The following is a 16,170-nucleotide window of genomic DNA, read 5'->3' as shown; positions in this document are numbered from 1 at the left end:
ATTTAACCAAGGAAATAAAATACTTGCACTCTAAAAACTATAAGACATTGATTAAAGAAATTAAAGAAGAGATGAATAAGCGGATTGGAAGATTTAAGATTGTTAAAATGTCTATACTACCCAAAGCAATCTATAGATTTAATGCAATCCCTATTAAAATATTAACGGCATTTTTCACAGAACTAGGGCAGATAATTCCAAAATTGAATGAAACTACAAAGACCCCAAATAGCCACAGCAATCTTAAAAAGAGGAATCAAGTTGGAGGAATCATGCTCTCTGATTTCAAACTATACTACAAAGTGGCAGTAATCAAAACAATATGGTACTGGCACAGAAACAGACACACAGAAACACAATAGTGAGCCCAGAAATAAGCACACACTTATATGGTCAATTCATCATGACAAAGAAGGCAAAAATATACAATGGGGAAAAGACAGTCTCTTCAGTAAATGGTGTTGGGAAAACTGGACAGATACATGCAAAAACAAAAAAAATCTAGACTACTTTCTTTCAACAGATACAAAAATAAACTCAAAATGGATTAAAGACTTAAATATAAGACCCCAAACCATAAAACCCCTAAAAGAAAACATAGGCAGTAAACTCTTTGATATTAGTCTTAGCAATATTTTTTGGCTATATCTCCTTAAGCAAAGGCAACAAAATAAAAAATAAACAAATGGGACTACATCAAACTAAAAAGATTTTGCACACTAAAGGAAACCATTAATAAGACAAAAAGGCAACAGTATGAAGGCAGAAGATATTTGCAAATGATATCTAATCAGGGGTTAATATCTATAAGATATAAAGAACTCATATAAAAAATAATAAAGAACTCATACAACTCAACATCAAAAAGTAATCCCATTGCCCTCCCTGGTTTAGCTCAGTGAATAGAACTCAGCCTGTGGAATGAAGAGTCCTGGGTTTGATTCCCAGTCAGGCCACGTGCGTGGGTTGCAGACTCAATCCCCAATGTGGGCTGTGCAGGAGGCAGTCGTAGTCAATGATTCTCTCTCATCACTGATGTTTCTCTTCTCTTTCCCTTCCTTTCTGAATTCAATAAAAATTAAAAAAAAAAACCATTAACAAATAGGCAGAAGAGCTGAATAGACATTTCTCCAAAGAAGACATACAGATGGCCAACAGACAAATGAAAAGATGCTCAACATTAGTAATCATCAGAAAAATGCAAATCCAAACCACAAGGAGATATTATCTCACAATAGTCAAAATGGCTATTATCAAAAACACAATAAATAATAAGCATTGGCAAGGAAGTAAAGAAAAATGAACCCTCATGCACTTTTGGTGGGATTATAAACTAGTGTAGCCACTACAGGAAACAGTATGGTGATTCTTCAAAAAATAAAAAATAAAAAACTACCATATGAAGCAAGAATTTCACTTCTGGGTAATCATCTGAAAAAATATACACACACAAAAAAATAATTTGAAAAGACATATGCTCTCCTATGTTCATCTAAGCATTGCTTGCAATAGCCAAGTTATGTATGTATAAATATACATATATATGTCTGTATGTGCATATATATGTGTGTGTGTGTATACATAGAGTTGTGAGATTTCATGAATATACAGTCTTTTACTACTAATTCAATGACTCATCCTATATAATAAAAGGCTAATATGCAAATTGACCAAATGGCAGAATGACTGGTTGCTGTTTTGCACACTGACCACCAGGGGCAGACAATCAACTCAGGAGCTGCCTCCTGGTGGTCAGTGAGTTTCCACAGGGGGAGTATCCCTCAGCCAGAAGTTGGGTTGGGGTGGCAGCACTAAGGACCCCTTGGGGGATGTCCACTTGCTGGCTTAGGCCCACTCTTGCAAAAGAGTGCAGGCTGGGCTGAGAAAGACCCCCCTTCCCCCCTTACTTTTGGTTGATTTTAGCTTTCAAAACTCTCCTCAAGTGGTACCCAGGAAGCAAATGAAGTAAATATAACTTCCTTCCTGTAGGGCATGACCTGAGACCACTAGAGAGTGGGCATAAAATAGGAGAGTTTATAGAATATAATTTGTACATTTAGGAAAGACCAAACATGGGCCAATTTACATCATTGAAATAATATGTCAGACTAAACATATTGGAATGAATAAGTTTGCTGTCCTTGTTAGGTTATTTAGTATTCTTAGATGTCTTTGGTACTCAAATAATCTCTCAGAATTAATCTCTGTGAATTCTGTATAATTTATGTGACTGCAGAAAGGCTGGATTTAATTAAATCTGTAGATACTGGTTCCTATTTTGAGTAAGTGGAGGATGGAAAGGAAAACTAGTTACCAGGTTGTGATTTCTGGGCTTGCTCATTTTTATTTTTATTTTTATAACCTCACAAATGAAATCTAACTTATTTTCTCCTTGTGCTTAATCATACTTCCTCTTTCTAAAATGTGCCTATTGGTGCTCTAATTTACCACCATCCTAATCCCCTGTAGACGGTCTGGTCGGACAATGCCATCTTGTGGCTACCTGGGGAACTGTATAAATTAATCTGGTGAACCTCCAGTGGGGATTGGTATCCAGGAAGCCAGGTCCAGGTTTGGGAACAAGCAGTTTATGCCTGAAGCAACAGGCAAAGCGAGAAGATAACACGAGTCTAAGTCCTGGCAAAGGCTACCTGCAGAAGCTGGGAAATAAGGAAGGAGCCAGAAAGACTGTGTTCCCAGCAGCTGATAGGCAGCGAGGACCAGGTCCAAAGAGAGACATCTGCAAAGGATTTCCCACTGGAGAGAGAGAGAGCTCCAGAACCAAAGCAAAGAAAGGGAACCTTTTATTTTTTCCTTCTCTCCTTTAATGGATTATCTGCATTCAGTCTTTGGGCAGAGATCAGCTTAATTGTGGATTTCCAGTTATTTCTAACACCTTTCTTTAGGGCTTTCCTCATTTACTCTTTTTTAAAAAATTACTGTTTTCTTAAAAATATCTCCATTGTTTAAAACTCAGGTAATATCAGATAATTCCACAGGAGGCACAGTCTACTTCACATCTTCCTTCTCTTTCTCTCTCTTTTCCCTCCCCCACCTCCCTGCTACCCCCTTTCTCTTTTCCCCTTCCTTTTCAGCTCCTATTCTCGCACTTCAGGAAAACCTCTCCCTTTCCCATCATTCCATTTGAGAGCCAAAACATAATCTTAATTACAGATGATAAACCTGGGGATGATGCGTGTGGGTCAGCTTTACCAAGGAAACCAGAAGGCAGAGGGTGTGAAATGAAGAACAGGTGCTCCTAACACCTGGATCTTCAGAAGGGATGAGGGTTTCTTCCACATCACCACCAGACTCGGTCCTCTGTTCAACCCTCCATGGGTTTCCCAGGTGCCATGGGCCTGCTTTCCAGATTTTGTGTGTGTGTGTGTTGTTCACTGCTGTATCCCCCTGCCTTTAAAACAGCACCTGGCATAGAGAAGGAGCTCTATGAATACTTATTGAAGGAATGGATAAGACAGTCTGGTTTCATTTCTTTTTACTATATATTTCCATTTTGCCCTGTAAGTGTTGCAGGGATGCTCAGTTCCATTGTGAGAGGATGATTTTTGACTTTTGTAGGAGAGTTAAACTTATGTAACATGGAGGATATTTCTAGCACAAATATAATTATTTTTTAAATTTCAACCTATCAACTGACAGACATCCCAAAAATAACCTGTTGGGAAGCTTTGGACTCTCTGTACCTTTTGTTCTCGTGTTTCAAGAGTGGATCTTTTACATACATAGATGAAGCGAAAAGACAAACGGGCAAAATGACCAGCTTTCACCTGTCTTGACTTCTTAAGTGCTCTTTGCATCTTTCCCAAAATAGAAGCAGAGAGTGCTAAATACAGTGGAGGAAACAGATTCAGAAAAATGAACATGACTAAGCATTTGCCAAATGTCTCACTATGTATATGTTTCCTGTTTGCCAATAAATCCTTGATATCAGAGACAGAGAAATATATTTATTCTCTGTGTAGACATAAGCCCAGAAAAAATGTTGGGTTTACCTCATATTTTTTCAGAATTGTGCTCTTTCTCACGAGCCTTCTCAAGAGGGGAGAGACAAAGCAGGCTGTTTTTATTTTATAGATTGTTCCTCCGACATGACTCTTAGGTGAGAATTTTCTGGGCGTAGAAGAGTGATCACCTGCTACTTTGCATTCTGAAACCTTAGGATTTTACAAAGATCTCAAACATCTCTGTCATCTTAAAGAATTTCTTTCGCCACGGTGCAAAGGAGCAGTTAAAATGAGTTAAAAGCTCGCCTGAAATAAGACAGCCGAGCAGTGGGTGTGAAACGTCAAAGTGTGGTAGACCTTGCTTAATTCGCCGGGATGTGTCACAACATCCTACATCAGGCTTGACATTTTGTTTCTGGCAGATTTTGGTGGAAGTGGTCATGGGGGAAGGGAGGATGTTTAACATTCGGTTCATTGACTACAGGGAGGACAAGAAGCTACGATGGATGAAAGGAGCATGGGGTAGCAATGACAGGCAGAGGGATCTTAGACTGTCCATGCCTGATGCTAATTTGCGTGGCCTGGAATAAACTAGGTACCATCTCTGACATCTCAGAGCCTTAGTTTACCTTTCTGCAGAATGGGAACAATGATGCTCAGCTAGGAGGGCTGTCGTGAGGAACGGAGCTGCTTAGGGTCTACAGCCTGGCATCCAGCTCGTGGTGCTTCCTCGTCCAGGACACGTGGTCCCTGTGGTCACCTGGTCTCTCTCCGCTTCGTTCCTAGGTACCTGGGGATCACCAGGCCGCTCACGTACCCCGTGCGGCAGAATGGGAAGTGCATGGCCAAGATGATCCTCTCCGTGTGGCTCCTCTCCGCCTCCATCACGTTGCCCCCCCTCTTCGGCTGGGCCCAGAACGTCAACGACGACAAGGTGTGCCTCATCAGCCAGGACTTCGGCTACACCATCTATTCCACCGCGGTGGCGTTCTACATCCCCATGTCCGTCATGCTCTTCATGTACTACCAGATCTACAAGGCCGCCCGCAAGAGCGCCGCCAAACACAAGTTCCCCGGCTTCCCACGCCACCCGGAGCCCGACAGCATCATCTCCCTCAACGGCATGGTGAAGCTGCAGAAGGAGGTGGAGGAGTGCGCCAACCTCTCGAGACTCCTGAAGCATGAGAGGAAAAACATCTCCATCTTCAAGAGGGAGCAGAAGGCGGCCACCACCCTGGGCATCATCGTCGGGGCCTTCACCGTGTGCTGGCTGCCCTTCTTCCTCCTCTCCACCGCCAGGCCCTTCATCTGTGGCACCTCCTGCAGCTGCATCCCGCTGTGGGTGGAGAGGACATTCCTGTGGCTGGGCTACGCGAACTCCCTCATTAACCCTTTTATATATGCCTTCTTCAACCGGGACCTGCGGACCACCTACCGCAGCCTGCTCCAGTGCCAGTACCGCAACATCAACCGCAAGCTCTCGGCCGCGGGCATGCACGAGGCCCTGAAGCTCGCCGAGAGGCCCGACAGAGCCGAGTTTGTGCTGTAAGGTCATTTATCACTGCTTTCCTTTGTCTCCCCAGCCCTTTGATGGAGCTTCTTTATATATAGATAGTTGGTAGTATGACAGATATCTCCCACTTTTTTCCCCTTTTCCCCCACACCCATTTACCACACCCAGATTTTTGCTACCCTATTGCTAAACATGTGAGTATATAAGTTCTTTGGTTTATCTCTTCTCCTCTCCTCAACCCCACATCGAGGTATGTCAATCTGTTCCATGCCTCCATGCTCCGGGTCTTATTATGTCGGTCAATTCATTTTGTTCATTAGATTCCACAGATGAGTGAGATCATATGATATTGGCCTTGCTCTGCTTGGCTTATTTCACTTAGCCTGATATTTTCCAGATCCATCCATGCTAAAGCTTCTGGAAGCATAGCTCAGAAGGCTTCCTGAATCAGTAGCTAACTTATTTTCTAAGCTAAGCATATCAGATTGGAATTCAGAATTCTATGAATTCCAGTGCTCTACCAACAGAATTCTGAAAGTCAAAGATAGGTACTTAGTTGGTTTGGAAGATGAGACCAATTTGCTGGTGAACTGAAATTGATATGCTTGATGATGAGGACGGTGCTGTTTCTCTTTCTGTCTCCATTAATACCATCCATATTATGTCCTTATATCTTCAGGAATTATAACATTATCATTTTCCTTGCTCTTACTCTTACATCCAGTACAACTTTTTTGATGACCTCATCCTTCACTGATGAATAAAGAAAGCAGAGTCACACAGGCTAAAAGCTTGTTTTTAGGAACCGTGGCCTATCTTAAGAATTGTGAACTGACAGAGGGTGGTTGAGTTTGTCTAGGGCAGCGGTCGCCAACCTTTCAGACCTCACGGAACACCAATGATCTGTGGATCACCGATTGGCAGCCACACTCCAAAAATTTTCTTAAACCAGCGCTCACCAACCTTTCGGACCTCATGGACCTCAAGTTGGTGACGGCTGGTCAAGGAGGCGTTAGTGACTTTGCAGGAAGCAATTGCATAGGGAGTTGGGATCTGAAAAGGATTGCAAAGGGCCAGTGGTGATAAGCAAATGGACCTTTCCCATGTAACCCACATGTTAATGAATTTGTCACTGTAAAGAAGGTAGGAGGCAGTGTTGTAATGACAGTTGTCAGCAGGCCCAATGAAGATTTTGCTTTAAATTAGAGGTAGAGGAGACATATTCATGTTGGAGAGTTGAGGGGGAAGACACTGGAGTGAGGAGACGGAAGATGTTGGTGACAGAGAAAGGGGATTCGTTTATCCTGTGAGAGGAGGACGTGTTGTTCCTCACTAACTGGGAAGAAGGAATAGACCAGAGAATTATGGGCCACTGGAGCTAAGAGGGACCTTCTCAGTCATCTTGTTTATGATAGAACAGGTGACGGATGCCCCACAATGAGCTTGTAGCTCCACTAGGTGTAACCCACATCATCTGAATCTTACTTCTATCTACTTTTCATGTATTAGACTCTTTTATGTGCAATAAAGGTGGTTATCTGAGGGGAGCAGCCTGCTCAAGGTGCCCTCACCGGTTACAATAGAAACCAGAGACTCCAAACCTGAGATGCTCTCCCAGATGACTGAAAACTTCTATCTAGGAAGTCATCCTGTTATCTTCACTACAATGCAGCAGACAGAAAATCCCCTAATAGAGATGAGGGAAACCAGATATCATAATTTTTTGTCCTAGGAACTCAAAGGTATAAGCCTACAAATATGCTAATTCTTGAACCTGGGTATAGCTTCACAGGTATTTATTTTCACAACTATTATATATATTTCTTTGTACATGTGAAATTGTTCACAATAAAAAATAATTAAACACTTTTTTTTTATTTAAAGAAAGCAATTTTCTAGAATATGAGAAACCTATATCCCCAGGAATCTCTCTAGGACTCTAAGATTCTTGCCAAATTGACCACAAATGTCTGCTCACCAGATTCCAAATTCCTTCAGGGAAGAAGTTATGCCATAGTCAGATCTAGTATAGTACCTGACACATAATACATAATCAATAAAAGTAATAATGGCTAACAATTACTGAACATCTATCATTGAACATTTTGTCTAGAGGCACCAGTATGGGACCTTATGCAAAGGATAGTCTGGCTGAAGTTAAGCACCACTCTACCTGTAAAGTAGGTGCTTCTAGCACCCCCAATTTTTAGAAGAATAACTGAGGCTCAAAGACACAAAGTAACTCTCACCAAAGGTCACATACCTCCTAAATGGTAGATATGGTCTGAATCACTCCAGTGCATGTGCTGTTAGCTATTATGCAACACTATTTGACAAATGATTTCAGTCTGCAGTCAGTGAAGAGCTGCTGAGTATTTTTGAGCTGGGGATTGTAGCCATCACCTCTCTAAGAAGACCATTGGGAAAACCTGTTAATAAAAGTAAGCCAAGTTGGAAGGATACTTTCTTTACAGAGTCTTTGTAGTTTCTCAGATGGAGAAAGTAAGGATAGGATAGAGTCTTAGGGCTTGGGCTAGGGGAGGTTAAAGTGAGGAACTGGTGAGGACTGGACAGAGCTTATGACATAATAGCTTTGGATTGGTGGGTGCAGCTAAGCCAAGGCCTTGAAGCCAGTACTAATGAGCAAACTGTTAGTTTTGATTAGTAAGCTGTATAGATTAATAGGAAGCCTTATCTTTTGGAAGCAACTCCTTTCTGGGACAAGTAGCTGGGTGTTTTGCTCCCCCCAAGGTTGTTTATCGCAGGTATAGGGAAGGTTGTTGATTTCCGTTCTCAGGAGTAAATGCTGAGACGTGTGTTTGAGGAAAGTCTATGGCAGCAGTGCGAAAGGCTGGTGGTAGAGGGTCCAGGTAAGCAGCTGGTGTAGAAACTAGGGAAAAAAATAAAGGCAGTCCTAAACTAGAAAACACCACTGTGTTTGTATGCCTCCTACACAGCCAAAGAACTTGGGAATAGCGATGATTTTAGCTAATGATTCCCACATAACTCAGCCCACAAAATGCTAATTTTTCAAATGTCACACAATAGGTTTTCCAGTTTAAAATAACAGTAACCCACATTTATTGAAAACTCACTCTCAGGCATGATGCTAAGACTATGTGAATTATAAAACTTAATCCTTAAAACTTTATGAGGTTGGTTTTCTTCATCTCTGTTCTGCAGATGACAAAACCATGTCAATTTCTCTTATAAATGTTTTTATGTCTCTCTTCCTCTTCCTTCTGCTTCATCTAAAATAAATAAAAACATTTTTAAAAAAGTATGTTAAAAATTCCATAGCAGGCAGCTTTTTCATCTGTCCCCATGGGAGCATGCTCCTTTTTAAATTCTTATTTATAATCGTGCCATGTGCTGAGGAGGACATGGGAAATCCATGCTGTTGTTCCTGTCTTAGTACATATATTTCTCTTGGACAGACTGTACATAAACACACACATGTTTTTGTAATAAGAACAAAGGAATGATGGAGACAGGAAAAGCTATAGGATTCAAAGAAGAAGATAATAACTCAGAGTTGACCCAACCCTTATCTGGGAAGACTTGATGAAGGCTATGGCCTGGAGTATGTCTGTGAAGTGGTCAAAGCATTAATAACTCAAGGAGAGTAGAAATGGCTTTCCAGGTAAAGGGGACATTTCATCTAGAGGCACCAGTATGGGACCTTATGCAAAGGATGGTCTGGCTGAAGTTAAGTATTAGTGTGGGGAAAGATGTGGAGAAAGATGTGGAGATCACAATGGAAAGCTTAGAATAAAATTAAATCCTGAAGTGTCTTCCATTCTGGTCTCAAGAACTTTGGATTTTATTATAGACAAGTGATTCTCAACCAGGGGTAATTTTGCTCCCAGGGGATGTTTGAAAATTTCCGGAGATAAGGGGAGTACCTACTGACATCTGTCTAGTGGGAAGATGCTAAGGATGCTGCTCACCATCCTGTAATACGAAGGCAGCCCTCCTACAAAGACTTACTCAGCCCCAAATGTCTGCAGTGCTGAAGTTGAGAAGTCCTAGTGTGGACAGTAGTCATCCATTGACGGGATCTCGGCACGCAGGAGACTGGAATCATCAAAGCAGTGAAGACCAATTCGGTGACACCATATGGGATGAATCAGAGGGTAGAAGCTGGCAGGAAAGAGTCTTTACAATGGCTTGTTTTCTCTAGAAATATCTGAGGGCCTACCATGTACAAGGCCCGGTGCCAGGCATGGCAGGGGATAGAAAGATGAATAAGTGACAGTTCTTGCCTCTAGAATGCCATGGTTCAGTGAGTGGGATGTGATGTGGTGGTAGATTAAAAGACTGGTGACCAGAATACCCCACGCAATCCATGGTCTGCACCATTGCATTCAAGTAAATGCCAGGCAGATAACTAGTAACTAACTCTACTTGAGTCTGTGGAAGGACAAAGAGGTGTCCAATTCATAGCTCACAGCAAACCTTTGTTAGGACCCTTTTTTCCCTACCAATCTCATTGGCACTCACACTTCTCAGGCCAGCCTGGAGACTCAGAGTTCCTCCTGCTGGTCTCTCAGCCTTTTTCCCTCTCTGGCTCATTGGGTTCTAAGGCTCTTTTACTTTTTCCCCTAATTTTTCCTTCTTGGCTCTATTTTTCCTCCTACACAATAATTTTCTTTTCCTTTGTAAACAGTCCACTAGCCTGTGTATTGTTACTTTCAAACGTTTACCCATTCTTCCACATTTTCTCAATCAGCATAAGAAGAGGCTCAGGAGTCCATGAGACACTTGGGAATCTTCTTTGGGGTAGGGAGGGAAGAGAAGGAAAAGGCATAAACACTTCCCTGGTCATTTTCATTTGCTCTTCTATCATCTTTGTGCCCTTTTCACAGGTATTCAAATCCTGGTACTATAGAATCAAATGTGATATAAGGAAAGAATTCCCACCCCCCCACCCCCGCTTTAATTTGTTGACTGGATTTTTTTGAATTCCTATAAATATCACCTTTTGATGGCCTTCGTTCTTTGACACTGTTATTGTGAGTGATACTGAAAAGCAGTTTCTAAAGTACTTCCATAGAAAAGAATTTAATGAGGTTGTTTTTGAAGTAGCTCTTCCTTTCTGTCTCCCTTCTTCTGCTTGGTGATATATTTATTGCCTTTCTCTCCAGAGACCCTTCTAGTCCCTGTCAATGGCAGTGGCTGATCATAGTGGAATGACCCTGGGATCCTGCAGTGAGTTCACTGCACTGCGCCAGGGGTTGTGCTTAAGCTTTTGAGCTCAGGGTGACCCCACCCATGATTAGAAATGGAAAGTGAAATGGGGCCCAGTGGAAACTGGGAAGAAGCTCCAAGGCCCCAGACACCCTGGATATCTGTAGTGGGACACTGCTTTAAGGACAAACCAAATAAAAAAGGTTGCTATTTTCTGAACCCCCCCCCCCCCCCCGCCCCCATAAGAGTGTTTTCCTCGCCATTAACTAGTTTTAATTCAGCACTTTATTTTTATGGTATCATCAGTTAGTAGTAATAATAGCTTCTTTGCCTCACGCTTTGCAGTTGCCTACATTTTAACTCTTTGAAGTAGGAAAGGCAGGCAATTGACCTCTCTTGCTTTTTCTATAATGACTTTTTAATAGATAGTAAATATCCACAGCACAAAGTAAAATCAGGCTGTGGGTATAGAAAAGAAATAAGCCTTGGGGAAGGTGGGAATGTCTTAGATGAAAATACCCATGGTGGGAATTATAAAGGTGGGTTTTGAATAGAGAGTAAGATTTTAACAAGAAGTGACGGCAGGGGTGGAGGTGGAGGTAGAGGTGGGTCGGGGCTGTTGGAAACAGAGGGGAGATCATGGGCTGAGGTGCACAGATGTGGGTGGGGCATGTGTTCAGCGGTACCTGGAAGCTGGGTAGATTGGGTCAGCATGGAGGGCCAGGTGGGCAGGATGGGAGGGTGAATGGAGGTTTTTGGTAGGAGTGAGAGCAGGACTGTGGTGTAAACAGTTCACAGTGGGAGAAGGAGGCCTTTGTCAGGACAAAGGGTGAAGAGAAGGTGGTCTTGAGACTAGGAAAGAGGCCAAGGATGTGTGGACAGTTGGACGTTGACAGGTGGGTGGGAGAGGGGATTCCGAGGTGGTCCTGCGGCTGGAGGCCCTGAGGGACAGTTCCTGAGGGGCTGAGAGCTGCAGAGGAAGTGCAGTCTCCCTTCCTGCTAAGAAGAGGCAGTGCCCATACCTGTGGAGGACCAGCAGGGACACGGCCTGTGCCCAGTGCCTGCTCCAAGGTACTCAGGAGCCCAGAGCCAGGGTCTGAGCGGAAGTGTGGCCTCACTCTTGTCCTTAGGCACTGTTGTGTGAAGTGAGGGGCAAAGCGAGGAATGGTGTCTGGTAGAGAAATGGATCCTGTCCCCGGGAAAATCCATTTGGAGTTCTGGGAGCCAAGGGAGGGGGCACTTTCAATGGGATAGGGAGGCAGAAGCTGGGAGCACACTGCGGCCTGCAATCTCATAGACCCGGCTCTCAAGTACAAGGACATAGCTTGGTAAAGCGAGTCCTGTGAAGGTGCAGACTGAGGTGGGTGTGCATCTCGAGGGAAGGTGGCACTACACCAAGGAGGAGACTTGGCCTTGGCCATGGACTTTTCCTTGGCCTCAACTCAATCCACATCTGTGAATCTGGGGGAAGGCAATGAGGGAGGCGAGGTGAGGTTCCCTGGTCTCTGCAGGTATGGCTTACTATACCGCACCCTCCTGTCGTGAGTACTTCTTAGTAGTCATCGTTATTCCTTTCAAGTTGGGCAACTGCAGTCATATTTTGCAAGGACTTTTTCGAGTAGAGCCATTTTTGGCTACGGCTGTACTATAAAGTGGATTTCTAAATGGGTTATCTGGGGCTGTTTTGCAACTATATTAAGCCCCTTCAACTTATAACAGTAATGAAATTTATTAAAAGAGCCACAACACATCTTCCCTTTCGAGACGCTCAGCACCCCTTAGAAGCCACAAATGCTTCCAATTACTGAGTGCTGTGAAAATTAAATCCACCCACCGCAAGAGGAAAACATTTATGGTTGTGCTAAATCATTTTCTTGTCTTCTCTCTCTCTCTCTCTCTCTATCTTCCCTTATAGACAAAAGTCTGACTACTGTAGAAAAAAAAGCCATGACGCATGATCAAAAGCAAAATCATGGAGACGAACAAAACAAGGCCAGACAGAGGTGGAAACAGAACGAAATCCTGTGCTGAGACTCTGAAATGCTGCTTCCGGTTTTTCTCGGGATGGTTCACCCGTGACCAGCAGGGCGATCTGTTGTACATGTGTATTATGAGGGAGCTGGTGACCTCTCCTTGTTTTTTCCCTGTGGATCAGTGCTGCTGTGTGCACATGAAAATAGTTCTCCGTTTAAGACGGCCGGACCAGCTCAGCCATAAGCTCCTGAGCTGAGCTGAGCTCCAGAAAGGAAACACGTTTCTGGTGCTTTACTAATGTCCAAGTCCATGCAAGTCCGAGCCTAGGCACTGCGGAGGATATTCAGGAATCCGTTCACGAGAGAGAGAGAGAGAGAGTTAATTTTGTTGTAGGACAGATGGGTGTTTTTCCAAGCTAACTGCAGTAAGCATAATGTTGACTATGTTGCATGTCCCATGTTAGACAACAGAATCCCGTCATCAGCTCATACAAATGATTTCCCAGAGCAGCAGTGTCTGTTTTAAGCTTCTGTCAAATCGTTTGGCTTTTCTGCAGGGTCCCCGTGACTTGCCCACAATGCACTTTCTTTGTTAACTGGCTTACTGTTATGGTATAACTCAGGAACCGATCTCAGGATGGAGGGCGTCGGCAAACCCGAATAAAGCTTCTTCTTGTGCTCACCCTTCCTCCAAGGGGTCCTGAGGGGCGAGGGGACTCCTTCCGTGAGGACTTGTTACCTATCCGCACTGGATGTTAACGTGGGTGTGGGTACTCAACCTGGACTTTGAACTCGCATTAACACGCTGGTGCCATGGGCTCAAGGCGGGCCCATAGCTGTGCTTTTGGGGCGGAAGTGAGGGAAGAATGGGGTTTCCATGAAAAGTTGGGATGCATCTGGAAATGGACTGTCCACATGTTCATTCTCGTCGAGCGGCCTTGTGTTAAGACTGAACTGTGTGAGTCAGGGGTCACCTGGGACACTCCTATGGGAACACGCTCCTGTTTGTTTTGTGTTCTCTGTATCGTAAATCGAATGTGTGCCTGGCCGGTTCTGTTCCCCTCCCTACCGTGCTAAGCATGATGGGCAGACCGCGGAACAGAAAAGATCCGTGTGCGGGTAGCGTGTTTTTGTAACGGGACTGTCATGTTGGGAGCGGAGGAGATAGGAAGATGGTAGGTCAGAAGCATTCCTCGAAGGAGAAGAGATAAATATAGACCTTTGTTTGGTAAAAAGAGAACTGCAAGAGAATATTATTTTCCTACCATAAATGTAGCTGTTTCCTTCCAGAATAATGGGGAATTCCAGCGTGGATTATGGATTTCTTCCAACTGTCATTGACATTGCTTCTTGCCAGGCACAGGGAGGGCCTGCCTTCCCTTGTGGACCCAGCTGTACAAATCCCCGAACTGCACATTCGCTCACGTGACTGTATATACTTATATTCGTAATTTAAACGATTAATTCCGGTCAGGTAAATGTTACCTTTGAAGATGTTTTATTACGTTACATCCAATAAAGTTTATTTGTAGCTGTAATAAAGCCATGTAAGTAATGATTTTTAATGGAAGGTCTGATGTCATAAATGCCGCTCTGTATCAAACAGCAGAAGGGCAAGCTTCTGATACTTGCTAAATCCTCTCAGGTAATGAAGGCAGTTCTGTAGTTAATTGCATTTCACTGTGAGGATTCATCCAGGTGGTAAGTTGTGTTTTTTTTTTTTTTTTTTTTTTTTTGTGTGTGTGTGTGTGTGTGTGTGTGTGTGAGATTGTTCATTTGTAGATTTGATTAATGAGCGTTTATTGGGCTTTTGCTACCCTCTGCACTGTGGGCAGGGAGAGCAGAGAGATGCGTGAAAGAGAGAAGAGGCAGGCATTTCTCAGGTTGTCACATGTCGTATGGTAAGCTCTGTAGCAGGCTGCAGAGACTGACGTGTTTTTCCTGTCCATGAGACAGCATTACGGTTAATTGGGTTGATTTAGGTTTTCAAGTGCTTTTGCTTGATGTGTTTAATTAGTTATGAAACAGGGCTCTTTATCCCGCCTGACTTGAACACCTGATGATGGAACTCTCTGCCTCGTTCTGGTGACGGGGGCTGGCACTGTCCGCTCTGCTTTCTGTGGGTGGCCGCCACAGGAAAGGAAGAAAGAGAGAATGAGAAAAATATCGAACGGTTTATACTATTTCACCCAAGGCCTAGGTTTTGCTAAAGGTCCTGCTTTTGTTTTCACTAAACATTGGAGGGTGGGGGGAATCATTGAAATAAACATGTTACATATATGTTACGACTGTTCAGCAAGAATGACTGTTGTGACAAATGTCGGTCTCACTCTAGGGTATCAGCTGCCATCTTCTGGAAAGGGAGTATTGGGAAACCATGCTTGGGACCTGTGAGAGATAACTTCCTGACGGTGGCCTTACTATCTGTTTTGTTTTGTAAACATTAAACAGGAAGAGCTCACAGAGTTCCTAGGCTTCCTGAAACTCTTGTAATCCTTAAAGCATTTTCCACGGTGTCACGTGCTTGAGATGCCTGTATATGTTTTTGATATTTTCATGCAATTTTATTAAGCTTCATTGTCTGCAGGCACGAGATCAACCATCAGAATAGGCAATGCAGGCAGATTTTCAAATCGTTTATGCTAGCATAATAATTGTCTGAACTGCCATCTGTAGATGGTGGGGATTTTGATTGTCAAGTGAGTTTACAAGTCCCACATTTTAAACAGTCCACGCCCCCCTTCCCATCTCAGGACCTTCACACATGCTTTCCCTTCCTATTCTCAGTTATGTATGTAATGCTTGTCTTCATCACCGGTTAGTAATTCTTCAGGGGCAGGGACCATGTCTGTCTCCTCACCAATATGCCCAGCACCTAGCACCATGCTTGGGACATGTATAGAAGGCATATAATAACTACTTTTTAACAGAAAGGGAGGAAGAAAAAAAGGAAGGGGAGGAAGGAAGGACAGGGAAGGAGGGAAGTCAGAGTTGACTTGGAACCCTTTAAAAATATATATATATATATATATATATATATATATATTTACAGAGAGGAAGGGAGAGAGATAGAGAGCTAGAAACGTCGATGAGAGAGAAACATCGACCAGCTGCCTCTTGCACCAGCTGCCTCTTGCACACCCCCTACCGGGGATGTGCCCGCAACTAATGTACATGCCCCTGACCAGAATCGAACCTGGGACCCTTCAGTCCACAGACAGATGCTCTACTGCTGAGCCAAACCGGCTTCGGCATGACTTAGCACTCTTTTTAAAATTTCAGGTGAGGAACTTGAGCCTGGAGTGATCCGGAGACCTGCGCAGTGAGCGGGAGAGAGGAGCTGGGCTTACGCTCTCCTGTGTGCACATGGGGCAGGCCTTCCCCTCCACGGTGCTGCTGCTTTTGCACGAGTTTCTCATATCAAGAGAGTAGCCCCTTCGTAATTTCCTGCACTAGTGGAGCAGAGCCATGTATGCGTTATGGCCCATATGTTGAAACTTGTTTATCTAGAGCTAGCCAGATGGTCCCT

General features: G+C 43.6%; 1 protein-coding gene across 2 annotated transcripts in view; it reads left to right on the top strand.

The window, feature by feature from the left end:
- Positions 1-14,183, top strand: part of HTR7 (5-hydroxytryptamine receptor 7) — a 66,977-nt gene extending 52,794 nt beyond the window's left edge. The window contains exons 2-3 of one of the 2 annotated variants that reach the window (XM_036438531.2): positions 4,752-5,510; positions 12,584-14,183. In XM_036438531.2, the coding sequence (XP_036294424.1) occupies positions 4,752-5,510; positions 12,584-12,626 (802 nt within the window). In that variant the 3' untranslated portion in view covers positions 12,627-14,183. Of the gene's footprint in view, positions 1-4,751; positions 5,516-12,583 lie in introns of both variants that reach the window. The other variant, XM_036438532.2, reaches the window with a different exon arrangement.
- The last annotated feature ends 1,987 nt before the right edge of the window (positions 14,184-16,170 follow it).

This window comes from Pipistrellus kuhlii, unplaced genomic scaffold, assembly GCF_014108245.1.
Source record: "Pipistrellus kuhlii isolate mPipKuh1 unplaced genomic scaffold, mPipKuh1.p scaffold_m20_p_15, whole genome shotgun sequence".
Lineage (NCBI taxonomy): Eukaryota > Metazoa > Chordata > Mammalia > Chiroptera > Vespertilionidae > Pipistrellus > Pipistrellus kuhlii.
Note: the sequence above shows the minus strand (reverse complement) of the source record. Positions and strands in the feature narration are given on the sequence as shown.